The 20,269-nt window shown below is 54.0% G+C and overlaps 9 protein-coding genes across 9 annotated transcripts; 6 read left to right on the top strand and 3 right to left on the bottom strand.

The window, feature by feature from the left end:
- Positions 1-243: 243 nt before the first annotated feature.
- On the top strand, positions 244-2,285 carry BKA58DRAFT_133284 (Las1-like-domain-containing protein). Its single transcript, XM_046164443.1, has 3 exons — positions 244-563; positions 644-789; positions 1,027-2,285. Exons 1-3 carry the CDS (start codon positions 447-449, stop codon positions 2,123-2,125), a joined length of 1,362 nt encoding a protein of 453 aa, XP_046028000.1. The 5' UTR covers positions 244-446; the 3' UTR covers positions 2,126-2,285.
- On the bottom strand, positions 2,246-3,836 carry BKA58DRAFT_380879 (mitochondrial carrier domain-containing protein). The gene is made up of 5 exons (XM_046169950.1): positions 3,612-3,836; positions 3,476-3,550; positions 3,292-3,421; positions 2,617-3,234; positions 2,246-2,567 (listed from the first exon to the last, which is right to left on the bottom strand). The coding sequence occupies exons 1-5, from the start codon at positions 3,626-3,628 to the stop codon at positions 2,475-2,477; spliced, it is 933 nt and encodes a 310-aa protein (XP_046027999.1). The 5' UTR covers positions 3,629-3,836; the 3' UTR covers positions 2,246-2,474.
- An 86-nt stretch (positions 3,837-3,922) lies between these two features.
- On the top strand, positions 3,923-5,563 carry BKA58DRAFT_419416 (WD repeat-containing protein 82). Its single transcript, XM_046172710.1, has 2 exons — positions 3,923-4,161; positions 4,215-5,563. Exons 1-2 carry the CDS (start codon positions 4,060-4,062, stop codon positions 5,229-5,231), a joined length of 1,119 nt encoding a protein of 372 aa, XP_046027998.1. The 5' UTR covers positions 3,923-4,059; the 3' UTR covers positions 5,232-5,563.
- Positions 5,564-6,384: 821 nt separating this feature from the next.
- Positions 6,385-9,532, top strand: BKA58DRAFT_400155 (uncharacterized protein; the record flags this gene model as incomplete). Its single annotated transcript, XM_046171580.1, has 3 exons — positions 6,385-6,914; positions 7,275-7,381; positions 7,725-9,532. The coding sequence occupies 3 exons, from the start codon at positions 6,385-6,387 to the stop codon at positions 9,530-9,532; spliced, it is 2,445 nt and encodes an 814-aa protein (XP_046027997.1).
- Positions 9,533-9,703: 171 nt separating this feature from the next.
- On the top strand, positions 9,704-10,293 carry BKA58DRAFT_133179 (uncharacterized protein). Its single transcript, XM_046164440.1, has one exon. It carries the CDS (start codon positions 9,874-9,876, stop codon positions 10,180-10,182), a length of 309 nt encoding a protein of 102 aa, XP_046027996.1. The 5' UTR covers positions 9,704-9,873; the 3' UTR covers positions 10,183-10,293.
- BKA58DRAFT_133184 (Oxo-4-hydroxy-4-carboxy-5-ureidoimidazoline decarboxylase) lies at positions 9,862-11,145 on the bottom strand. The gene is made up of 2 exons (XM_046164441.1): positions 10,408-11,145; positions 9,862-10,342 (listed from the first exon to the last, which is right to left on the bottom strand). Exons 1-2 carry the CDS (start codon positions 10,791-10,793, stop codon positions 10,192-10,194), a joined length of 537 nt encoding a protein of 178 aa, XP_046027995.1. The 5' UTR covers positions 10,794-11,145; the 3' UTR covers positions 9,862-10,191.
- Positions 11,146-11,861: 716 nt separating this feature from the next.
- BKA58DRAFT_133163 (uncharacterized protein) lies at positions 11,862-15,972 on the top strand. Its single transcript, XM_046164439.1, has 5 exons — positions 11,862-12,244; positions 12,303-12,490; positions 12,539-15,432; positions 15,480-15,714; positions 15,765-15,972. The coding sequence occupies exons 1-5, from the start codon at positions 12,171-12,173 to the stop codon at positions 15,812-15,814; spliced, it is 3,441 nt and encodes a 1,146-aa protein (XP_046027994.1). The 5' UTR covers positions 11,862-12,170; the 3' UTR covers positions 15,815-15,972.
- A 544-nt stretch (positions 15,973-16,516) lies between these two features.
- Positions 16,517-18,540, top strand: BKA58DRAFT_335479 (geranylgeranyl pyrophosphate synthetase). Its single transcript, XM_046168242.1, has 3 exons — positions 16,517-17,508; positions 17,557-17,883; positions 17,935-18,540. The coding sequence occupies exons 1-3, from the start codon at positions 16,907-16,909 to the stop codon at positions 18,335-18,337; spliced, it is 1,332 nt and encodes a 443-aa protein (XP_046027993.1). The 5' UTR covers positions 16,517-16,906; the 3' UTR covers positions 18,338-18,540.
- A 1-nt stretch (position 18,541) lies between these two features.
- On the bottom strand, positions 18,542-20,181 carry BKA58DRAFT_380869 (uncharacterized protein). Its single transcript, XM_046169949.1, has 2 exons — positions 19,731-20,181; positions 18,542-19,675 (listed from the first exon to the last, which is right to left on the bottom strand). The coding sequence occupies exons 1-2, from the start codon at positions 19,866-19,868 to the stop codon at positions 18,818-18,820; spliced, it is 996 nt and encodes a 331-aa protein (XP_046027992.1). The 5' UTR covers positions 19,869-20,181; the 3' UTR covers positions 18,542-18,817.
- Positions 20,182-20,269: the final 88 nt, after the last annotated feature.

Genomic DNA, 20,269 nt, shown 5'->3' with positions numbered 1-20,269 from the left:
GAGCACTTCCGGGCGTCTAGTGCCGAAGTTTACCAGCTAACCGAGCAGCAGGATGTGCCACGCTGCCTGTTCCCTCCTGTCATGGTCGTCACCGGAGACTAAGCAAGTAGCGCGAAGTTAAGATTTCACACGACAGAGGTTCCAGAAGTTGGGGTGCGTGGCTTGTGAGATTGGGTTTGCGATGGAGATGGGGGAAGGGAAAAAAACAAGTCCAAGGTTTTGCCGGGTGGCTTTGCGTCATTGGCTCGAAGCTGATGGCCGTGGACGAGACTTTTAGCGCTTATCGATAGGGCGAGCAATCTGGAACAACTGAGGAAAATTTCCAACGCGAGTTCACGTGCCTTCACCTGCGACGTTGCATGCCCAGGCGCTGAGCTAGCCAATAGCAGGGTTTGAAACTTTCGCACTGCAGAAACGCGTCCATCTGCGCGAGTGCGACTAAGAATATGGAATCGCATACCCGGTTTGTTGTTACGGCGTGGCGTGATAGTCGCGAGCTGCTTCAGCTGCGCCAGGACCTGTATAGTCCTGAGACTAGTAGGAGAGAGAAGGCGGTGAACAAGGTAAGCTAAATGGAATCAATATACCGCCTACAAGGTAGTCTTCCTGAGGTCGACAGCCACAGCGTGCTGATGACAGGTAGGTGTTTGCTTGGCGACTACGGAAACCTGACGGCTTGCCATTGCTGCTGGACTCGACGGCAGATATCGTCGATGTAGTGCTTCAAGATGCAAGAAGCGAGTTGCCACATAATGCACTACGGTTGTTGTATGCGACTGCGATATCAAGGTAGGTTTGTTCGAAGTTGAGATTCAAGAAGATCCCACGCCAGCTTTCCTACAGTCTCTGCAGAGGAACGCGTTCGCTATATCTTTGCACTACCATTCCTTCCTACCATTATCAGTACTCCCTATGCATTTCCACCAAGTCGTCTTCGATATCGGTCCATCAATCATGATTTTATATCGCCCTAATCACAACATCAACCCAACCCCATACAAACCACCGATCTAACACCACCCCCAGATTCATAACCGGTCTAGCAGACACGCAAATCGACCTAACCCGCGACCGCCCCTCATGGTTTCCCCCCGGCAAATCCCTCCAACTGCCTCTCACCCTCCTAGAAACCCGTCACCGGATCGTCCACCGACACCTCCCTTCCCTCGCCGAGCTAAAGCGCGCAGCCACCGAGTCCCTCTCCTGGCTCTGGGAATGGTACTGGCTCCAGCTCGACCATGCGTTCAAGACAGGTGGTAGCGTGGTTCCCACAACAGAAGAAGAGGAGGAGCTAGGTGTACAAAGCCGAGAAGCCGTGCGAGAAAAACTCCAAAGTATACTAAAAACCTACGTCAAAGAACGCAAGTCCGAGATCAAAAACAGAAAGAAAGACGACAGTAAGGCTGCTGAAACAGCGTTGTCAACGTATACCCTGCGTTACGCACCCACTGCTACTACCACGCCTTCAACTCAGACACAACGCGTACTATTGCACTTGCTGGTTGAAGAGAAAATGATTCTGCCCACGGATAAGAAACTGGGGAGTACCATGTCCGGCGCCTTCATCATCTGGACACCACTACTCCGCGCTTTCTGCCTCGGCGGCGGTGTTCTGCACATCAAGACTCTAGTCGAGCATCTCATGCGTGCTATGAACGTGTCATCTCCCGCCGCACGCGCAATGATGAATCCCGAGATGGATCCTGTGAGGGAGGGGCTGCAGGATTGGATTATCCATGTTCTCACATCAGAGGAGTGGGCACGTGTAAGAGGAGGAGGCGCGGCGGACAGAAAAATTGTGGAAGAGGTGCTCGGGATTTGTTTCTCTGAACCGTCGTTTTGGAATTTGAAAGTGGCGGAGAAAGTGCTGGATAAGGGGAGCGAGGTGGTGGATCAGGGTTTGTGGCGCGCGGTGCTGGAGGCCGCGAGGGCTGAGGGAGGGGAGGGGGGGAAGATGGATGTTGATTTTGATGGTGAGGTTGAGGTTGAGGGGATTGAGCGGGCTTTGCCGGTTAGAAAGAATGAGGGGAAAGAGGAGAAGATCAAGGGGCCGACCAAGGTGTTGGGAATGTGGAAACCGAGACCTATTGGATGGTTGCCTGAGGGGTGGGAGGATGATGACTAAAAAGATTACTGCTCTCGACGTTGCAAACGATGTATAGTACCATTCGTTGTCACTTCCGGGACACATCTCGCAGACACAAGTTAGAGACTCAAGTCGGGGAAGCTCAAGTCATACAAGATGTTCTCAGATTCTTACATTTGAGTGGCCATTTGCCAGCTAATGTTGGTATCTATTCAACTCTCTCTCGGTCCTGTGTCTTGTGTACGAAAGGCTTCGCTCCGTTCTCGGTGTGTTCCTATTCTTCGCAGGCATCTGCACCCTCTCATGAAGGACTGGATGCTTGAACAAGCACCACGAAAAGGTAGGTGTTATACGCAAGTCTAGTCCACACTCTTCACGAAACGTCTGCTCATATCTTCTCTTTGCTCCCTGAAACCCCTATCCGGTTTTCTACCAGGCGCATGAGCTTGATCGTTTGTTCGGCGAGTGTAAGGGTCAAGATCTGTAGTGACGTTAGCCATAGTCCTCCCAAATACCTGTGATTGACATACCGTATGGGGCAGAATACGCGCCAGATGGGCAAAGTAACCCTTGTACAGCGCAAAGATGCCCTCCGTCTTGACCGTCCGACTCAAGCAGTCAAAAGCCGATGTGTACAAGTTGCCCGTCTGGTTGTACATGCGCGACATGATGGTATCCGGGGGGTGCATGACACAGCAAACGACAAAGCCACTGGCCGTACTACTCGCAATGTGCAGCGGCATGCCCTCTTCCATGCCCAGATGCTTCACTAACCGTCTCTTTGCGAAGAAATACGTGGGTAGTTGTACGGAGCTGCCGAAACCTGTGCGTACCATGGCTGGTCCTACACCTCTGTACAGGCCCTTGATTCCTTCGCCGCTGTATATTTGTCGCATGCCATCGACGGCGTTTCGGTAGTTGTGTTGTGTGCCGACGGGTAGGAAGGGTGAGTAGGATTGTAACCGCGTCTTTACGAGGAAGAAGGGGGAGCCGGCTGCTGCGCCTAGGACACCGGATGAAGCGCCTGCGAAGAGGTTGATGCCGAAGGATTGGACAGCTGGGTCGCTGTAGACGACGTTTGTGAGGGTTTTGCGGAGGGGTTCGTAGAAGCCTAGTCGGCAGCCGTTGAGGGTCATTTGGTAGACGTACTGGGCGCATCAGTTTCTGCTCGTCCCATTGTTCATGAACACATGTGCTAGACATACTGCGCATCCTAGGCCGCGTAGTAAACCTCTGGGTCCTTCATTCTTCAAGATGACGCTGACACCGTGGAAGACGCCTTTGTATAACCGCGGCGCGTCGCTTCTCGCTTTAAGCTCGCCTTGTAGTTGTAGTCTGGGCGATCGTCAACGAGCTGGTCGCGCAGGTGTTGCGAGCGAAGACGCGCACCGGATTTTGACGGTCTCGAAGCCGTGGGTTACTGTGACTGCACCGCATGCTGCTATGCCGCCAGCTATGAAGGAGCTGGTGGGGATAGTCGTTAATACAATTGATACAGTATCTAAGTTTTATGTTGAGTACCTACCCGAGGGTTGTAGACATTCTCGCACTCTATGCGACTCGTCTGCGCGAGCAATTCGGAAATATGGGAGGAGACTATGTATTCGGTGGTTGTAGTGACGTGGGTTACCGCGCGATCATGAACACGACTGGAGAAAGTTTGTAGGAATTAGGGATGGGGGTAAGTTTAAACGAATGCGAAGCTATACATGTCTTGCCGTAACAATGGCAATGCTGAGGAATTGTCAAGGTGAATATGAATAATCGTTCCGGTTTCGGCTCGGCATGGACAGCTACGTAAGACCGCTCGGACCCACTTCTTTCCATGTGCTGCAACTCTTCAGCGCATTCCGCCGGCTCTAATTATCCACGTCGCGTCGCGTGCTTGAGTTTACGCGCCCGCCGATTCGCCGATTGAAGAGGTGGAGATGAACGCAGTTGTCGCAGCAGAGGATTAGGAGCTCAACACTGCCATGGCTGGCTCAGCGACACCCGGCGGCGGGCCTCCACCGCCGCCTGCAGGTCCGCCGACACAGAAAGTTGCCGACGTCATAACGAGCTTTCGGCCGCAGAGGGTGAGACTAATATACTATACCTTTGTGTATGTCCAGTACTAACATCTTGTCAGCGCTTCAAATCGGGCGGCCAGGGCACTTCAGTAACATCTCTCGACTTCGACGACTCGGGCGAACTAGCCATTGTCGCGCGCGACGACGATACCCTCCAAATCTACAACTGCAAAGAAGGCAAGCACGCCAAGGAGCTCAAGAGTCAAAAGTATGGCGTCCATCTTGCGCGCTTCAGTCACCATGCACAGAGTATCATCTGCGCAAGTACAAAGATCGACGACACCATCCGCTTTCTCTCCACCCACGACAACTCGTATATCCGCTACTTCAAGGGGCACACCGACACAGTGACTTCAATCGCCCTGTGTCCGTCCAAAGACGACTTCATAAGCTGCTCGAAAGACAACACGGTGCGGTTATGGAACCTGCAATCCCCCAACTACGTCGGCATGCTCAACCTCCATGGCGCTTACCTCGCAACCTACGACCCCTCCGCGACCGTCATCGCTATCGCGTCACCGCCTACACAGAACGTGCTCCTCTACGATATGCGCAACTACGATAAGCCGCCGTTCGCTACATTCGACTTGCTCGAGGCGGAGCAGCGCTTCATGGGAGGACAAAAGGTCGAATGGACCAAGATTGAGTTTACAAACGACGGCAAGAGTCTCATCGTCGCGACGAATGGCAGCGGACATTTCGTGCTAGACGCTTTCTCAGGCGACCTGACGCATTTCTGCTACCGCAAGGCTGGCTCCTCGGGACGGCTTCCTCCCAGCGCATCGGTTACCAACAAAACCGGTGCCAAATCCGATGGCAGTGGCCCGGCAAACGGACAGGGCGACGTGTGTCTCACGCCAGACGGCAAGTTCCTCATTGGAGGTAGCGGCGAGGACGGTCTCTTGGTGTGGGATATCTCGAAACCACCGGCGCCGAACAATATGCTCGAGCCCATGGAGAAATTACCGGGACAGGGAAAGAGCGCTGTTGTGGGATATAACCCGAGGACCAATTTGCTGGCGAGCGCAGATAAGGATCTGTATCTTTGGCAGCCGGATCCTGATCTCATGATCTGAGACATTCGTATCAAGCAGTTGCACCGGAGGCAGATTTAGCATCACCGGAGAAGGAAACGCGAGGCAGACACGTTGCGAGATAACGAAGCAGTATCGAGAGCTGCCCATGCGGCTACACGTCGACCGGTACGCTTGTCACCTCAAGAAAGCAGCGTGATCGATCTTCGCACTGAAGGATGTCTACTCTTCGGGTTGACCAAAGTATAGGGAAGAGACAAGGTACTCGTGGAAGGGACCACGTGAACACCAACAGAGTGAACTTGGTTTGAGATTAGACTACGTAGCGGAAGTAGTTGAGTAATCTACATCTTACCACCATCGATTCAACTAGCAAAGTACATATCTACCTCCGATCTTAACACCTCCAAATACCCAATCACCCGCAAGTTAGTCGAGCGTATGTTTTAGAACACATGTCGGTGTACATGATAGCCGTGCTCTCTACTGGAGCTTTTCTCCGTAACCATCATCTCAAATACCCTTCTCTCATCTTCGCTCTAATTACCCTTTCGGGCTCTACTCTTCGTCGCTCACCGTTCAGTCGACAATTGCCAAGAGCGGGACGGGACTGTCCTCCCCCATCGGCTCACTCCACCTACCGGCACAGCACAGTCGCCCGCTACTGTATACGTGCGCATCCTGATCTACTCACAAGCTCATAGCAAGCTTTGTCCTGCAAATCACAGCTCAAAGGAGTGTGTTGCCGAGGAGCTTCTCATTGGTAGTTTCACTTAGACTAGGTGGGTAGTGTACCCATCGCGATGCTGTGTAGGTGGCGGCCATATTGCTTGTTCGTCTCGCTCGGTAAATCGAATGAGTTTTCCTTCAAACGACGCACGCTGAGCCTCATCTTCATGCATGGTGGTACGGATGCGGGTTGGGCTGGGCTGTCATGCGTTGGGTTTTTTGTTGTAGCTGTAGGAGGAAGGAGCCTTAGGCCTGCACTCAAGGCCACCCTCTTCTTACAACAGACAGCAGCACAAAAAGAGAAGGCGAATATGGAGGTCGCCGAGGTGCGAGCTTGAGCATTAGTGTTTCTAACACGTTGAACAAGACGAACGAGATTAGGGCTCGTGACGATTTGCAGATTTAGGACAGGGTTGACGAATGAGATGAGTGTGCGTGTGTGTTGTGCAGCAGTGCGGAGTGCAGAATGTGCTGCAGATGCGGTGTAAGCTGGAGCGCAGGACTGGAGAAGGGGAAACGTAAGGCTGTTACACGAGCAGACGAAAGCAAAATGTGGAGCACGACATTGAGGTGGCCATCCTTCGTGATGCGCCGTGGTCCGCAGAGGCGAAAGGTGTTCTCCGCGGACAGAGTTGCTGACATCAAGACAGGTGAGATGGACGTAGGAGCGTCGTCGATCGCATGTGAAGGAAGGAGTGCACGCAAGGCATCGCCCATGCTCTGCACAGGTCTCTCCATTGAGCGGTCTGGCTCTACGACGAGATGGTTGACGTTGCTGCCCAGTAATCCAGACACTTTGGTAAAGACATCGAAGCGACGTGCCCCGCTATTGGGCGATCGAAAATGCCATGTCGTGCAGCTTGTCGCTCGAGGGGAGCCGAGTAGGTCGCACAACCCCAGGGTTCTCGGATCGCCGGTGCCCCGGACCCTGTCAGACTGTGCCTCGGACATCGAATCTGCCATTCGCTGCGTCGAGCTTTCGTCTGATGGCATGGTGTACGCGCGTGTTGCTGTCATCTGTCTGCATCTGACATGGACAAACCCAGCGCTGGGAGAGTGATGACATGTCCGCAAACTCTTCATGCTCGATGGCGAATGGCGAAAAGCGTGATGGTGCTTTCGTTGGCTGCAGCTGAAGGATTCGGGGTCTGGGCTGATCGGCGGCATCTTGGGGAAGAGCGACAGGGTTTGACAGACGGGAACCCCTGAAGCTTGAAGCCTCATTTGAATCAAGTTTGGGCATGGAGACCTTCTCCGACCGGCCAGCGCCCATCTCCTCCTCTTCTGTTCGCGCACGCCTCTTGCCTCAAACACGAGAAAAAGTCCCGTTTTCGCCTCCGCTACGACGTGTTGCAGCCTCACAAAGCTGGCCTTGACCGATGTTGCGGTCGAGTCTTCAGTGGTCAATCCACCGAGTGCGTGTCTGGATGCCGTGGCTTGCAAAGACCTTCTCACGTTGTCCAGTAAGAAGAAGATGTGTGCATGTCACTAGTGGTAGTGTGGCAGATGGCTACTGGGGTTCTCCGCATCTTGCCCATAGCGCTGGGTCATCCGCTCCTGCACCTCTCCAGCGATATTATTAGCCCCTCTTCTGCACGAGACAGAATGCCACTTTCATCGTCGCCGACTGCTTACTCTCTGGCACCGACATGCTCCCTCGCTGGCGACCCTTTGGCTTTCGATATTAACTCATCCAACCAGTAGTTGCGTCACGCGGATGCTCACTTCGCATCTCGTCTCGGGCTCCAAAGGTCGTCTCGTGACAGGCCCGGACTTCGATATTGGACGCTTACCTCCCAAGCTAAGATTCGCCCTTCGTTAGCACGGCGTCTTTGGCTCCACATCCACCTGTCAACCTCGCGCCGTATCCGCACGGCATACCGACATTTCGACAGTCTGAACTAGCATCATCACACCTCGCCACTGCTAGATCAGGATTGCTGTGCGAGAATGCCGATTCGCGTCACCAGCTCCATCTCCCGAAGACAGTGCATGAAGTTGGGCAACGGAGGATGATGCAAGCCCCCACTGAGCACGCAACATCATCAACTCGACGATTCGAAAATCTACTTCCTATCGGGCAATCGTCTACTTTGGAATTCAGCATACTTCCTCGGCCCACTATGGGGCTTACCTTTCTGCCTCGTCCATCGCCGTGCGGATCCAGGAAGCGCAGCCGAGCGGTGGCTGATATCGATGGCGAACATTCTTGTGTGCAGAAGAAGAAGCGACGACTTCGGTTATTCCTCATCACTTCACGATTATCGCCACAATTTTCCCACCCAGCAACCAATATTGTGGATCGCGGTAGCTCTAAGATTGCAGTATGGGCCAAGCAAAAGGCACTTGGACGAAACTTGCTCAGAAAGGCTGCCATCCTCAATAGAATACGCAGACGATGCATCGTGACCAAGGAGGCGCAGTACGGCCGCGGTCGTGTGCCAGTTGAGCAGGAGAAAGAACAAGCACAACTTGAGTTAGCGAGGCTAGAGTTCAACCATGGCAGTGTCGACACTTATACGAGACCGGTACACTCGCGGGATCCTTCAGTACCACCCAGTGCTGCCGTGAGAACTGGGGGCCATTTTGTAGTATCTGGATCGCCTTCCAGTTCTCCAGTGTCTTCGAGAAGCCCCTCACCCACCTCGCCGTCTCCAACATTAAGAAGTCCTTCCGACGAGGTTGCCACGTTCCGCTCGCCAAACGAAGCATGGTCTCATGCTGCAAGAGACCCGGCACCACGTCGAGACTACCTACCCCTACCGCCATCCCCACTTGGGCTCTCAAACTATGACGCTCTCGACGTTGAAGATAGCGGTGATGCGTTCGACTCGTACGCTCATTTCGACGAGGATGACGAGCCGATTCTAAATCCCTATGAGGACGACGATGAGGTGCCTTTCTCGCCTTCTGCCGTCACTTCTAGCTCATCCACCACATCATACACCAACACTACACATGCCACGAGCATGTTCTCCGACTTCGACGTGCTGGGCCACGAAGAACCAGTTGTTGGCGATTATGACCAGGTAGATGATGGTGCGAATGCGCTATGGCCAAGCGCGTCTACATTCGATAGCCCAGCACTCACACTCGCATCGACGTCGCCGGACTTCCCTGCCATATTCGCAACGTCGCTGTCTGCACCCAAGAGAACAGACTCGTTTGCCATGTCGCCAAACTTCCGCCCTACTATACCAACGAAATCAGTGTCACCGGAGATGCTCGCCGTGGGCACCGCGGCCGCTACCTCGCCAAACTTTATGCCTACAGCACGGACGATGGCTTCTCCTAGTCTCGCGCCAATAGTAACGCCAATGTCACCAAACTTCCCTCCTGTATCGACATCGCCCAATTTCGCCTCGGCATCGGCGACCATACCTGCCTCACCGAATCCGATGCCACTGGCCGCTCCTGCCTCGCCAAACTTCCTACCGGTATCGAAGTCGCCTAATTTCACTGCCCTCGACACGTCGATGACGGTACACAATCCGACGGCATGGAACTATCTGGACAACCACCCGGGCCGAGCAGATGAGCCAGCCCGTTCAAACGACGTCGACGAGGAGCGTAGACGGCAGAGGAACTTGATGTTTATGCGTTTTGGATCATGAGACTCGTACCCAACGAGCAGACTCCACACACGACATGATACGCCTACTGGATTCGCAACATAATATTAGCATCATATCCTTTCCACGACAGCGCCTATGGCATCTGCAACAAGGCGTCATGGATAAGACCGAAAAGGCATACTTCGCACGCTTCGTACCAAGCGAGATTCCAAAACTCTACTTTGCATCGTATTTTCAATCTGGAAAAGTTCCCGCATCTGAAAAAAGCTGGAAAAAATATATCTGTACCATCAAACTCTACCAAAGATCTGGAGCATAGGAGTTGGGGAAACCACGAAAAAGAAGAACAAAGGGATATCTGGTGTTTGTTGTACTACTACATGGTGGGAAAAGCGCGTTGTTTAGCATTTTCATGTCCAATGTTTTCGACTATGGGGGAATACTTTGCCGCAAAAGTCTCAGGCTTGAGCAGGGGAAATGTACATGTACGGTCAGGGAAGGGGATAGTCTTTGGCGTTCTCATTTTCATAGTGGTGGTCAAAAGAGCATGTAGCATGTACAACAGTATCTGGTTTAATTTACGATATTATTCAACATACCGAAATACCTTGTTACGCCCAGCTTCAACTCAACCACCCGAGGACGTGTGTCATGATGCAGCCAACTCTGTAGACTTCTTCTTGCGCTGAAATCGCACCCTATGCCTTCTGCAACTTAGAAGCTCTGTCTAGAGCAATATCACACATGGCCTGAATGGCCTCTTGCCGCTCAGCTTTGATATCACCCCGATCAATACGCGAACGCATGTTCTCCATGATTTCCGATCTCGGGCGACCGTTGACGAAAACACTACAACCCCCGTTAGTTCACAGCCCCCCAAACATAAACCCTCGAACAAACAGAACTAAACTCACACATATCGCAGCCCCGGGAACTTCCCCTCATACTCCTCATTCAACCTCCCCAACATCTCCTTCTCCTCCTCCCCACCTTGCTGCAACTGCGCCTGCTCTTTCCGACTCTGCTCACTATCCACCTTCTTTTCACCCAACCTCGGATGCGAACACAGGATCTCAGACAGCTTCTTCACATCGGCTTCGTCATCCGAGGCAGCCAGTGCAGCGAGCTGCGCATTGACGGCTGTGATGAGGATGTCGTAGCTGGGGAAGGTGGCGGAGCGGAGCACGGGGAAGGTGATGGTGCGTAGGGGAGGCGAGGGCTCGAAGAGCAGGTCTAGAACGTGGGTGAGGGTGGTTTCGGGGGCGTGGGGGAGGGCGCTGGCGGGTGGGAGTGATGTCATTGTTAGGGTTGATTGAGGTTGAGGCAAGAGACTTGACGTTTTTAGCGTGGTCGGGATAGCCGTTTATTGCTTTTTTTTCGCGATGGGATAGTTTGGGACCGGAGATTTGGCAAGCTGTGATTTGAGAATTAAAGGGTCGAGTTGACGTTTGTGGTGTTGGTGAGATAGAGGGTTATGATTATCGTCGACTGCTCAATCTTTTTTTTCGCGACGGCCGCTACCGACCGATCAGCGATGCAGCACATGCCGGTGGTCATGGCCAACGACCTGCATGGTGTCTTTACGTGGGTCGCTGCAAGGGGCAAAGCTGTTCTGGATGGATAGCGGGGCAGCACCGAAGAGTTAGTGTCTAGGTAGTTGAGCTTTGCAGACGGACTGCCGTCTAGCTTTTCCTAGTCCGCGACGCGTACCGTGTTTTGCAGTAAACAATAGAGGAAGCTTGTTTATACTGCACGGCGGAGTCGATTGTCATTTTTTCAAAGGTCCGACGCGTTCCCACAGGCCCTCAACAAAGTGGAATGTACTGGGATATCGTGTCACAGGACTTGGAGTGACTAGTATAGCTGCGAGGTGCTGTCACGCCTGGTGATATGCGTATCTGAGCTAAGAAGATGAACATTGGGTACTGCGATCGACTGCTGGGTTGGCAGCTGTTTGCTTCTTCTTCCCCGCCTTGTCATCGGCGATATACCGGCGGCACAAGCAATGGATGGCTTTCATAGCCGTCAGCCCTTAACCTGTCGATCTGATCGCATTGGGTGTGACCTGGAACGCCTCAGGATTGCCGGCTGTACCTGCGTTGGTGAGGGTCTTCAATGCGGGTCTCCAGGGCTGTCGTCGTGTGTGCGAGGTACCGACCGACACCACGTGGATACTGAATCACATGCAAGCGCTTGTACAACATGGTGTCGCTCATAAAAACAAAGAACAAACGGGCACGCGTGCAGTGCAGTGCAGTGCAGGCAGTCTGGGGAGGTCGATGTCGGTGAGTAGCCGTGTGGAGCGGGAGGCGGAGATAAAGTGCCTAGTGCTCTCAGGCCATGGAGCCCCCTGTGTTTCAGCTCCACGCTCGCCTTCACTGTCTTCCCTCCAGCTTGCTCTTTTGGAGAGGACTGCTAGGCGCATTGCACGGCACAGTTCCTGAAGCGTCCACTCGCCTCGACGCCCAGCGCAGCAGTCCCAATGGCCCGCCGGCTCATGCGCCTCTGCCTCTGATACTCTGCCACCTCGGATCCCTGATTGCATGACCCCTACTAGCCCGGACCTCCTGGCCCTCAGGCTCGTTGAACATCACCGACTTGACGACTCCTCCAAGCAGACACGCACGGCTTTGAGAGTCTGCACCCCCGAGCGACGCTTTCCGGCTGACCTTGCACCATGTCGCTGAACGGGCTGGACAATGTCGAGGTCACACAGGCGTACCAGGGTGCCCTCGCCGAAGCTGGCGGTTGGTACGACGTCCCAATTTCTTCTTTGCACGCGGACCACGTGTTAACGTTTGGCATCTAGGTTCCTGCTCAGATACACGTCAAGGGATGCCGTCGAGGTCCTGACCCGCGGCACTGGCGGTGCTGGAGAGGCGCGCGCTGCCGTCGCCCAGTACGAGGACAAGTCGCCGCTGTACGGCCTCCTGCTGTACCGCCGGCGCAAGGTCCTGGTCAAATATGTGCCCGAGGGGACTTCGCGACTGCTTCAGGGTATGTGGGAGCTGTAATCGCATCACTGTCACGACTAACGCTCGACAGCCCGCGTCAGTGTCCACTTCATCAACATCACCGAGAAGTTTGCGCCGCACGACATCGTCCTGTCCATATCCACTCCGGAAGAGCTCAGCGATGCCGCTCTCACCGCCGCATGCAGTCTACACACCGCCGCCCCATCGAGCTCCTCCTCCAGCGGATCGTCGCGACAGCAGAAGCTCAGCTGGATCCAAGAGGCCGCCGAAGAAGGAAACCAGCCCGACGCTGACGGCAATGCACGACCAGAAACTGCCAAGTCCAACATACCCACCATTCTGGAGCCATCTAGAGACAGCGAAGACAATCTAACGAGGAGCGGATCGATCAACTCACAGGCGGAGACGGTTCCGTTGATGCTGGACGAGAAGGTCGTCGAGCACAAACTGTCACCACAGATTTCCCATGTCACCATGGAGACGGTAACCGAAGGGCCGACGACGCCAGACGACATCGATCTATCCGATCTTCAGGACACGCTCAAAAGCTACGACTCGCTCTTCGAAGGTGGACCAGAACCCCGGAACTCTTCGCAAACTGCACGACCAAACTACAACGAGCTGTACGAGCACTACTATGCGCAGTACACCAAACCAAAGGTTAAGCTGGGACCGCGACCGCGGCCATCGCTCGAAGGCAGGAGACCATCCACCTCGGGCAGTGCTCCGTCAGATCTGGCGAGACCGAAGTCATCGCTCCCGGCAGGTCTGCGCTCTGCCGCACGAAAGACAGCTGAGAAGAAAGAGTCCAAGACCAATGCCTCGAGCACCCTTCCCGCAATTGCCATCCCTCCTCCACACCAGGTTCCTCCAATGCCCGAAATGCCACAATCCCCCGCCTCATCCGTATACTCCACGAGAGCCCCGGCCAGTACCAAGTCGATGCCCGTGTCCGCATACAGGAGTCACCTCAGGGCTGGAGGATCGACACAGGAGCGGACGAGACTCATGAAGGCTCTCGAGATGCGCAAGAAACAACAACAGGCCCAACAGCTGAGGAGGGAGAAGGCGACTGAAGACGCTGCATCGGAGGTAGAAGTCAAGGCCGCGGAGATAAAGGTGGAGACGGAGGCCGAAGATGAAACTACGACAGATGCGACCGTTACTGCGACCGAGCCCGACGAGGGCCCTTCCGCTGCACAACCTGAGGCCGAAACTGACGCCGACAAGGAGACCCTGCTTGGCGGCGATCTCCCTTCCTCGTCGCGTTTAAGCCGCTCAGGCCTTGCATTCGCGGATGGGCCTGCCGAGACAGACGACTTAAACTCTACTGCCTCGATTTCGTCACCCGTATCCGCCCAGACCCACGGCTCTACCGGCGCACCTTCAACACGGCCGTCGTCTATTTCGGAAGACGAGGCAGGCATGGAAGAACCACAAAAGGCCGAGGAACAAGAAGAGGAGCACACTCCGGATTTTGTGGATGAAGAGCAATCAGTTGACAGCACGCCGACTGTAGTTCCTGAGAGCACCACTCCCGTACCGCCTGTAGAAGCACAGCAGGAAATTGCGCAAGGCCCAGTAATTACCGAGCGAGCGCCGTCGTTCGATGACGCAGATGACAGCAGCAAGAGGGACACCCTACGGCCACAGGAGAATGACATGCCATCACAACGCCGCTCCAACCGCGAATCTACCATCTACATGCCTTCGAATGAAGGGTTCCAGCAAGACGAAGGACATTTCAAGAGGCGCAACAGGGAGTCCATGCTCATGCCGTCGTCCCAGCATCAAAGTTGGTACGAGACCAAAGGAAAGCGACGTGCGGTCTTGGATCCACTCCAAGTCAGCGCGGACAATTCCGAGACCGAGTACCTGTCGGATGATTCTTTCATGGAGGAGCTGCAAAGCGCTACAGTACATCAAGCTAAGCCCATGTCGGTATCCAAGTCGCCAATTACCCCGTTCTTCCCTAGGAAATCCTCTGCAACAGACCTACAAACGCCTCCCAGATCAGCATCGTCGAATTACCACGGCATCAGCCGCCTGTCACCTGAGCAGACTGGCCGTAAGATCTCAGGCGGTTGGCCTCCTGCGCCAAAGTCCGACTCCAGCACCGCGCCGAAGAAGATCAACGTTTCTTCTGGCATCTCGCAGAGAATCAAAGCACTTGCAGACAAGACCAACAGGGAATCGGCTTCACAAGTAAGTCTTGCGAGCTCTGCTTTGAGTACTAGAAGCTCCGTCGCCCAGCGTAAATCCTCATTCTTTGCGACAACACCTGTTGAGACCTCGCCCACTGGGAGATCTACGACGCGTCTTGAAAGTCCCTCGTTTTTGGCTTCATCTGCTTCAACAACGCCTGACAAGAAGAAACAGTCGGCCCCAGTCAAGTCGACAGTATACAACGTACAGCGAGGAGTTGAGAAGCCGGAGTCTGTGCAAGTGACGGCCCGCATCGTTCGCGATGAGCGCACAATGAAGCCGACGCTTGCAATGCCAACAGAGAGTACACCACTCGATCTCCACCAGAGTCCTCTTATCATTGATCACCAAAAGGCAACCATCACGCCCAGGAGCCCTACCCGCGGAAGACCGGAGCCTGCTTCTCCTCCACCTTCGTCTTCACACTCCCGTGAGCCCAGCAATGCACCTTCGCGGGCTTCGTCCGAGAGCACGTGGAGAGCTTTCGGTCGCCGCATGAGCGAGTCCAAGTCGGTACATAGCCACGACGGCGAAGACAAGAGGGAGGACAAAAAGGACAAGAAAGACGAGAAGAAGTCGCGCACCAGCAAAATGTTCAAGCGCATGTCCTCTTCCATGTCTGCTATGCCATGGAAGAACTCGAACAGCAGCTTGGCACTTCCCGAGAACGACATGCGTTCCACTTCTCTGGCGTCTCTACGCGAGCCACCGCCGCCTGTGCATGTTGGTGATCTGAACATCCAGTTCCCAGATACTCTGGTAAGTCTTATCAATGTTAACACCGACTTTATGCTAACCTGATGCAGCTTTGGAAACGACGATGGGTTGAGATTGACGCCTTGGGCAACCTTGTCCTCAGTCCGTCGAAACACAACGAGAAGGGAATTGTCAAGCGATTCCATCTCAGCGACTTCCGCACACCGTACCCACCTGACCAAGATCGCCAAGAACTTCCCAACAGCGTGGTCCTGGATTTCATGGACGGGCGTACCTTGCAGTGCGCATGCGAGACGTACATTGGGCAAGCTCAGGTTCTGCAAAGTAGGTTTCAACCCTGTCCATGTTTGTGTCAGCTGCTAACTTCTGTCTAGTCCTGCGGGAGGCGCACGATGCCTGGATTGCGTACAACCAAGCGCTGTGAATAGTCCCCACGATTTCTACCCAACGCTTCGCCCCAACGGCTCCACACTCTCCTTTCCCTCTCGGCTTTTCTTTGTGACGACGTACGACTACAGCATCAGACATCACCTTTTCCTTGTTGTGTTGGATACAAAACGGTTCTAAACTGGGGCTGTATCTCTCTCTCTCCTTGCATACTTTCGGCCCTCACCTCTTCTCTATTTTACCCTTTTTTCCTTTCCATACCCGTTTGAATTGGGGGAGGCCATCTGGCAGGCTTGGAGCTCCTTCGTCTTCCTCTTCTGCCTGTAACACAAGCCTTTTGATTTGTATAATATCTAATGCTGCACTGGAGGCAGCCGAGTTATTGCTGTTTCTGGAGTGCGGGCGGATTGCAATGAAGGCGGACTACAAGATATAGAGACCAGTTCCGCAATTGGACTACGTGCCCTTGTCATATTTGCTTCTGCTAGGTGATGGACGTTCCCAATGCAGGTGAACCAGAGGGGTGCATTAAATCTCCGGCTTAAAGGAGGATAATGTGGCAGTTTTTGTGGTCGATTTATCCAAAGTGTTGGGCAAGATGGCTCGACTCGGGGCTGGCTGTGAGCTGTGCGCAATCTCAGGTGGGGGCGTGCCAGCTATGAGGGGTTAGCGTATCACAGATGCAGGGATTAAGCGACACCTGGCGTCATACATGCATTCCCATGCATTCGACATGTGCATTTGATGGAGAGCTCGGTATGTTAATGATGCGCAGCAAAAAGGGCCTTGTGCCTGCCATCACGCGGCCAACTCCCCGACTATCTTCTCCAACCTCCCCCTTAGCTTTGCGCCAGAGGCCGCCATAGAGAGAAGACGCGACCCGAGGACTCCGCACTGGGCTTCCAAGAGGTTGTTGCGCCGCTTTTCCGCCCCGTCCTCGCAGCGCATCCTGCAGCCTCAGAGTAACGTCTACGAGGGTAACCCCATCTGTTCACAGCAGCCGTCATTGCATTGTCACGAGCCTCGGCGCCGCGTGCCCGCCAGGCACCTCAACCAAGGTAGAGGAGGGTCGCGTAGTGGTGTGCGCCTTGTATAAACACCGTCCGGCACCTCCGCGCTCCTCTCCATCATGCCGGCCACTTCCCCAAACCACCCTTTCGCCTCGCCCAACGCCATCCCGCCCCGCACAAGCTCCACGGGCATCCTCAACTTGAACGCGAGCATCGCCAAGCAACCTTCCAGAACGAGTGTGCTGCGTCCGTTGAGCGAGATTGATTGGCTCGGCCAGAGCAAGAAAAGCAAGACGAGCCATCCGGCGGATCCTTTGAACGCGCCTGCCGAAAACGTGTCTATGCAACAACCTCGGCCGCAGACCATGGCCGCGCAGTTGAACTCGCCGCCCCGCACCGAGCACACCGACATGGACTCGCCCATGGACAACACGCAAGCCGGCGCAGACCTCGAAGCCAGCACAAACTACCCAACGCCGCTGTCACCACCCGCTGAACATGCGAAAGATATTGGCGAGGAGCTCATATACGGAAATGGGGTTGCGTGGACAGAGAGCAAGGAGCGCATATTACTGGGGCCCTACGACTACCTGTATGGACACCCCGGCAAGGACATACGGAGTCAGTGCATCGCAGCCTTCAATCTGTGGTTGAAAGTGCCACCAGAGAGACTCGAGATTATCACAAAAGTGGTGGGCATGCTGCATACCGCGAGCTTACTGTAAGCACACCTACCCCACATCCCCCTCGCTTGCCTAACAACCCCCAGCGTCGACGATGTAGAAGACTCCTCCATCCTCCGCCGCGGCATCCCAGTCGCCCACTCCATCTTCGGCACCCCGCAAACGATCAACTCGGCCAACTACGTCTACTTCCGCGCCCTTTCCCTTCTCCTGTCCATGAACAACCCCAAACTCATCGAGATCTTTACAGAAGAGCTGTTGAACCTGCACCGCGGACAGGGCATGGATCTATACTGGAGGGACACCCTGACATGTCCGAGTGAAGCAGACTACCTAGAGATGGTAGGAAACAAAACTGGGGGTTTATTCAGACTCGCGATCAAGCTCATGCAAGCCGAGTCGCATACAGATATGTAAGTCTTCCCACTTACTCTCCTTTCTCCTCCTTAACTAACAAAACCTAGTGACTGCACTCCCCTCGTCTCCACAATAGGCCTACTCTTCCAAATCCTAGACGACCACCTCAACCTCTCCCCTACATCAGGCTATACAACCCTCAAAGGCCTCTGCGAAGACCTCACAGAAGGCAAATTCAGCTTCCCCGTTATCCACGCCATCCGCGCCGATCCAAGCAACCAGATCTTGATCAACATCCTCAAACAGAAGACTACGGATGAAGAGGTTAAGCGGTATGCGCTTAGATACATGGAGAGTAAGGGCAGCTTTGAATACAGTAAGGGTGTTATTGAGGAGTTGAGGGGGAAGACGGAGGAGCATGTCAGGAGGGTGGAGATGGAGTTGGGGGTGGATGGCAAGGAAGGGGCGGATGCTTTGAGGGTTATGTTGGAGAGGTTGGTGCTCAAGTGAGGGAGGTGGATATAATGTCGGCATGTCATGTTTTACGAAGCTCACGTTTCATGATGGTTGGTTCGTCTGTACGTGTCTTGTCTGTCTATTTGTTGGGAGATCGACGGCTTAATACCCAATGCCTGTGAATTTGCATACATATGTACTAATGGGTTGTGGCTGTAAGAAGTAGTGTACGATTGTGAATGTGTATAGTGAAACACATAGTAATCTAGTTCTCTAGTATATAATTCTGAATGTGTGTAGAAAACACAAAGTATTCTAATTTCTCTTCCTTCACTCATGCTGGGTTCGTCGTGTCGCAGTAATCATGACTGACAGCTTCATGCACAGGCACGTGAAATCATACACGTATTCGACCACCAACTCCGAACAGACCCTATCAAGCCTTGCGCTGCATCCACTTCCGCCTCTTCGGGATCGCTCGTACGTCTTGTAAACTCGTCAGGTTTGCCTTGCAACCATCATCTCCGTATATACTCACTCCTCATCCTCGGTCACTTTCTTCGTGATCTTAGCTCTCTTGGTCTGACTAGTCGTCGGCGCCATGACTCGTTGCTGCTGCGCTCCCAGCGACTTCCTCAACGCCGTCTTGAACTCCGCGTACATCTCCTCGTTAGATGTCTGCGTCGCCGTGTGCCAACGATAGCGTCCGCGATGTTCGTCGAAGTGGTCCTCATTAAACTTGATGATATCGACGATGGCGTCGACTTTGCCTTTCGCCATACCCACGGCTTCCATCCACGGGAACGCGTCGCGGTAGAGTTGGTCAGCTCCGTACTTGGATGCGCGGTACCAGCCGATCTGGGAATCGATATGGAAGGCGGTGATGTTGGTGGCCCAGACGAGGGCGGAGAAACAACTGTGGTTGTATGCTTTCATAGCGCGGCCGTGGAGCCAGCCTAGAATACGCAGTGTTCTGAGGCTTTTGGCGCGGTTTGGACCGAGGTTGATCATGAAGTTGTACAAAGCGAAGCTATCAGTGAAGATGAATTCGTTCTTGCCATATAAGATATCGACGCCTTCCTGGTGGATCTGCTTGTTCACAGCAAGGAGCGAAGTGACAAGAGGCGCTGGTTCTTCTTGAGTCTTCCGGACGCCGTTGTTCATGCGCTGGGAGTCTGACCAGCCGGACTCTTGGGATAGTTCAGCTTGCAACTTTGCGGATATGCGTTCCACGTTGCGGCGCTTGTGCTTGAATACGCCGACGAGGTTGATGCCAGAGGAGTCGGTAAGCGTGTACTCATAGATTATGTTTCTGATCTCGGCGGGGAGGTTCAGAAATGGGAAGATCTTGCGCTTGGGGAGCGGGCGGGAACTTGTTGCGACTGCGCGCTTCTGGGGTAGATTGGTCAGTCTCAGTACCTGCGGTGCACGCAGAAGTGCATCGAACCTTTGCCTGTGGCGTGTCAAAGTCTGACTCTGAGTCTGAGACGTCCAGTTCGTCGAGGTGGTATGTGATCTGAGTCCTCTTGCGCTTGGAGTAACGTCCAGACGCAAAGGTCTCTACTGGGGCGCTGGTATCGGTCATTGCGAATGGCTGGGAGGTCAATTGCAGTTTGAGTAAGTCTGAGAGGTGTCGAGATGGAGTAAAACGCAGATGCAATTGAAAAGACACGTTGTAACGCGTGTATGAAACTTCTTTAATAGAACTCGGTCATGGACGTCGCGTGGTCAGGTGTTGTTCGCTTTGGGGCTAGTCCAGGCAGCGATGTCGCGATATCAGGGATTAGCAAGGCATCAATTCGACGGCGCAGGCGCTATCACGAACGTCAAGGCTTATTCGACGAGCTTTGAGTGACATCGTCTACGTTCGTGGTAATCGCAATGCGCATAAAGTGCAGCGGCGTGTAATCTGAGGAAGGAGAGCTCGAGATGGGTTGCGTCACTCTGGTCCTGCTTAGTCACCTAGCCCACTAACCGAAATGAGAG

This window comes from Alternaria rosae (assembly GCF_020736505.1).
Source record: "Alternaria rosae strain MPI-PUGE-AT-0040 chromosome Unknown BKA58scaffold_3, whole genome shotgun sequence".
NCBI classification, from domain to species: Eukaryota; Fungi; Ascomycota; class Dothideomycetes; order Pleosporales; family Pleosporaceae; genus Alternaria; species Alternaria rosae.
The sequence above is the reverse complement of the archived record's forward strand: the minus strand, read 5'-3'. Positions and strand labels throughout refer to the sequence as shown.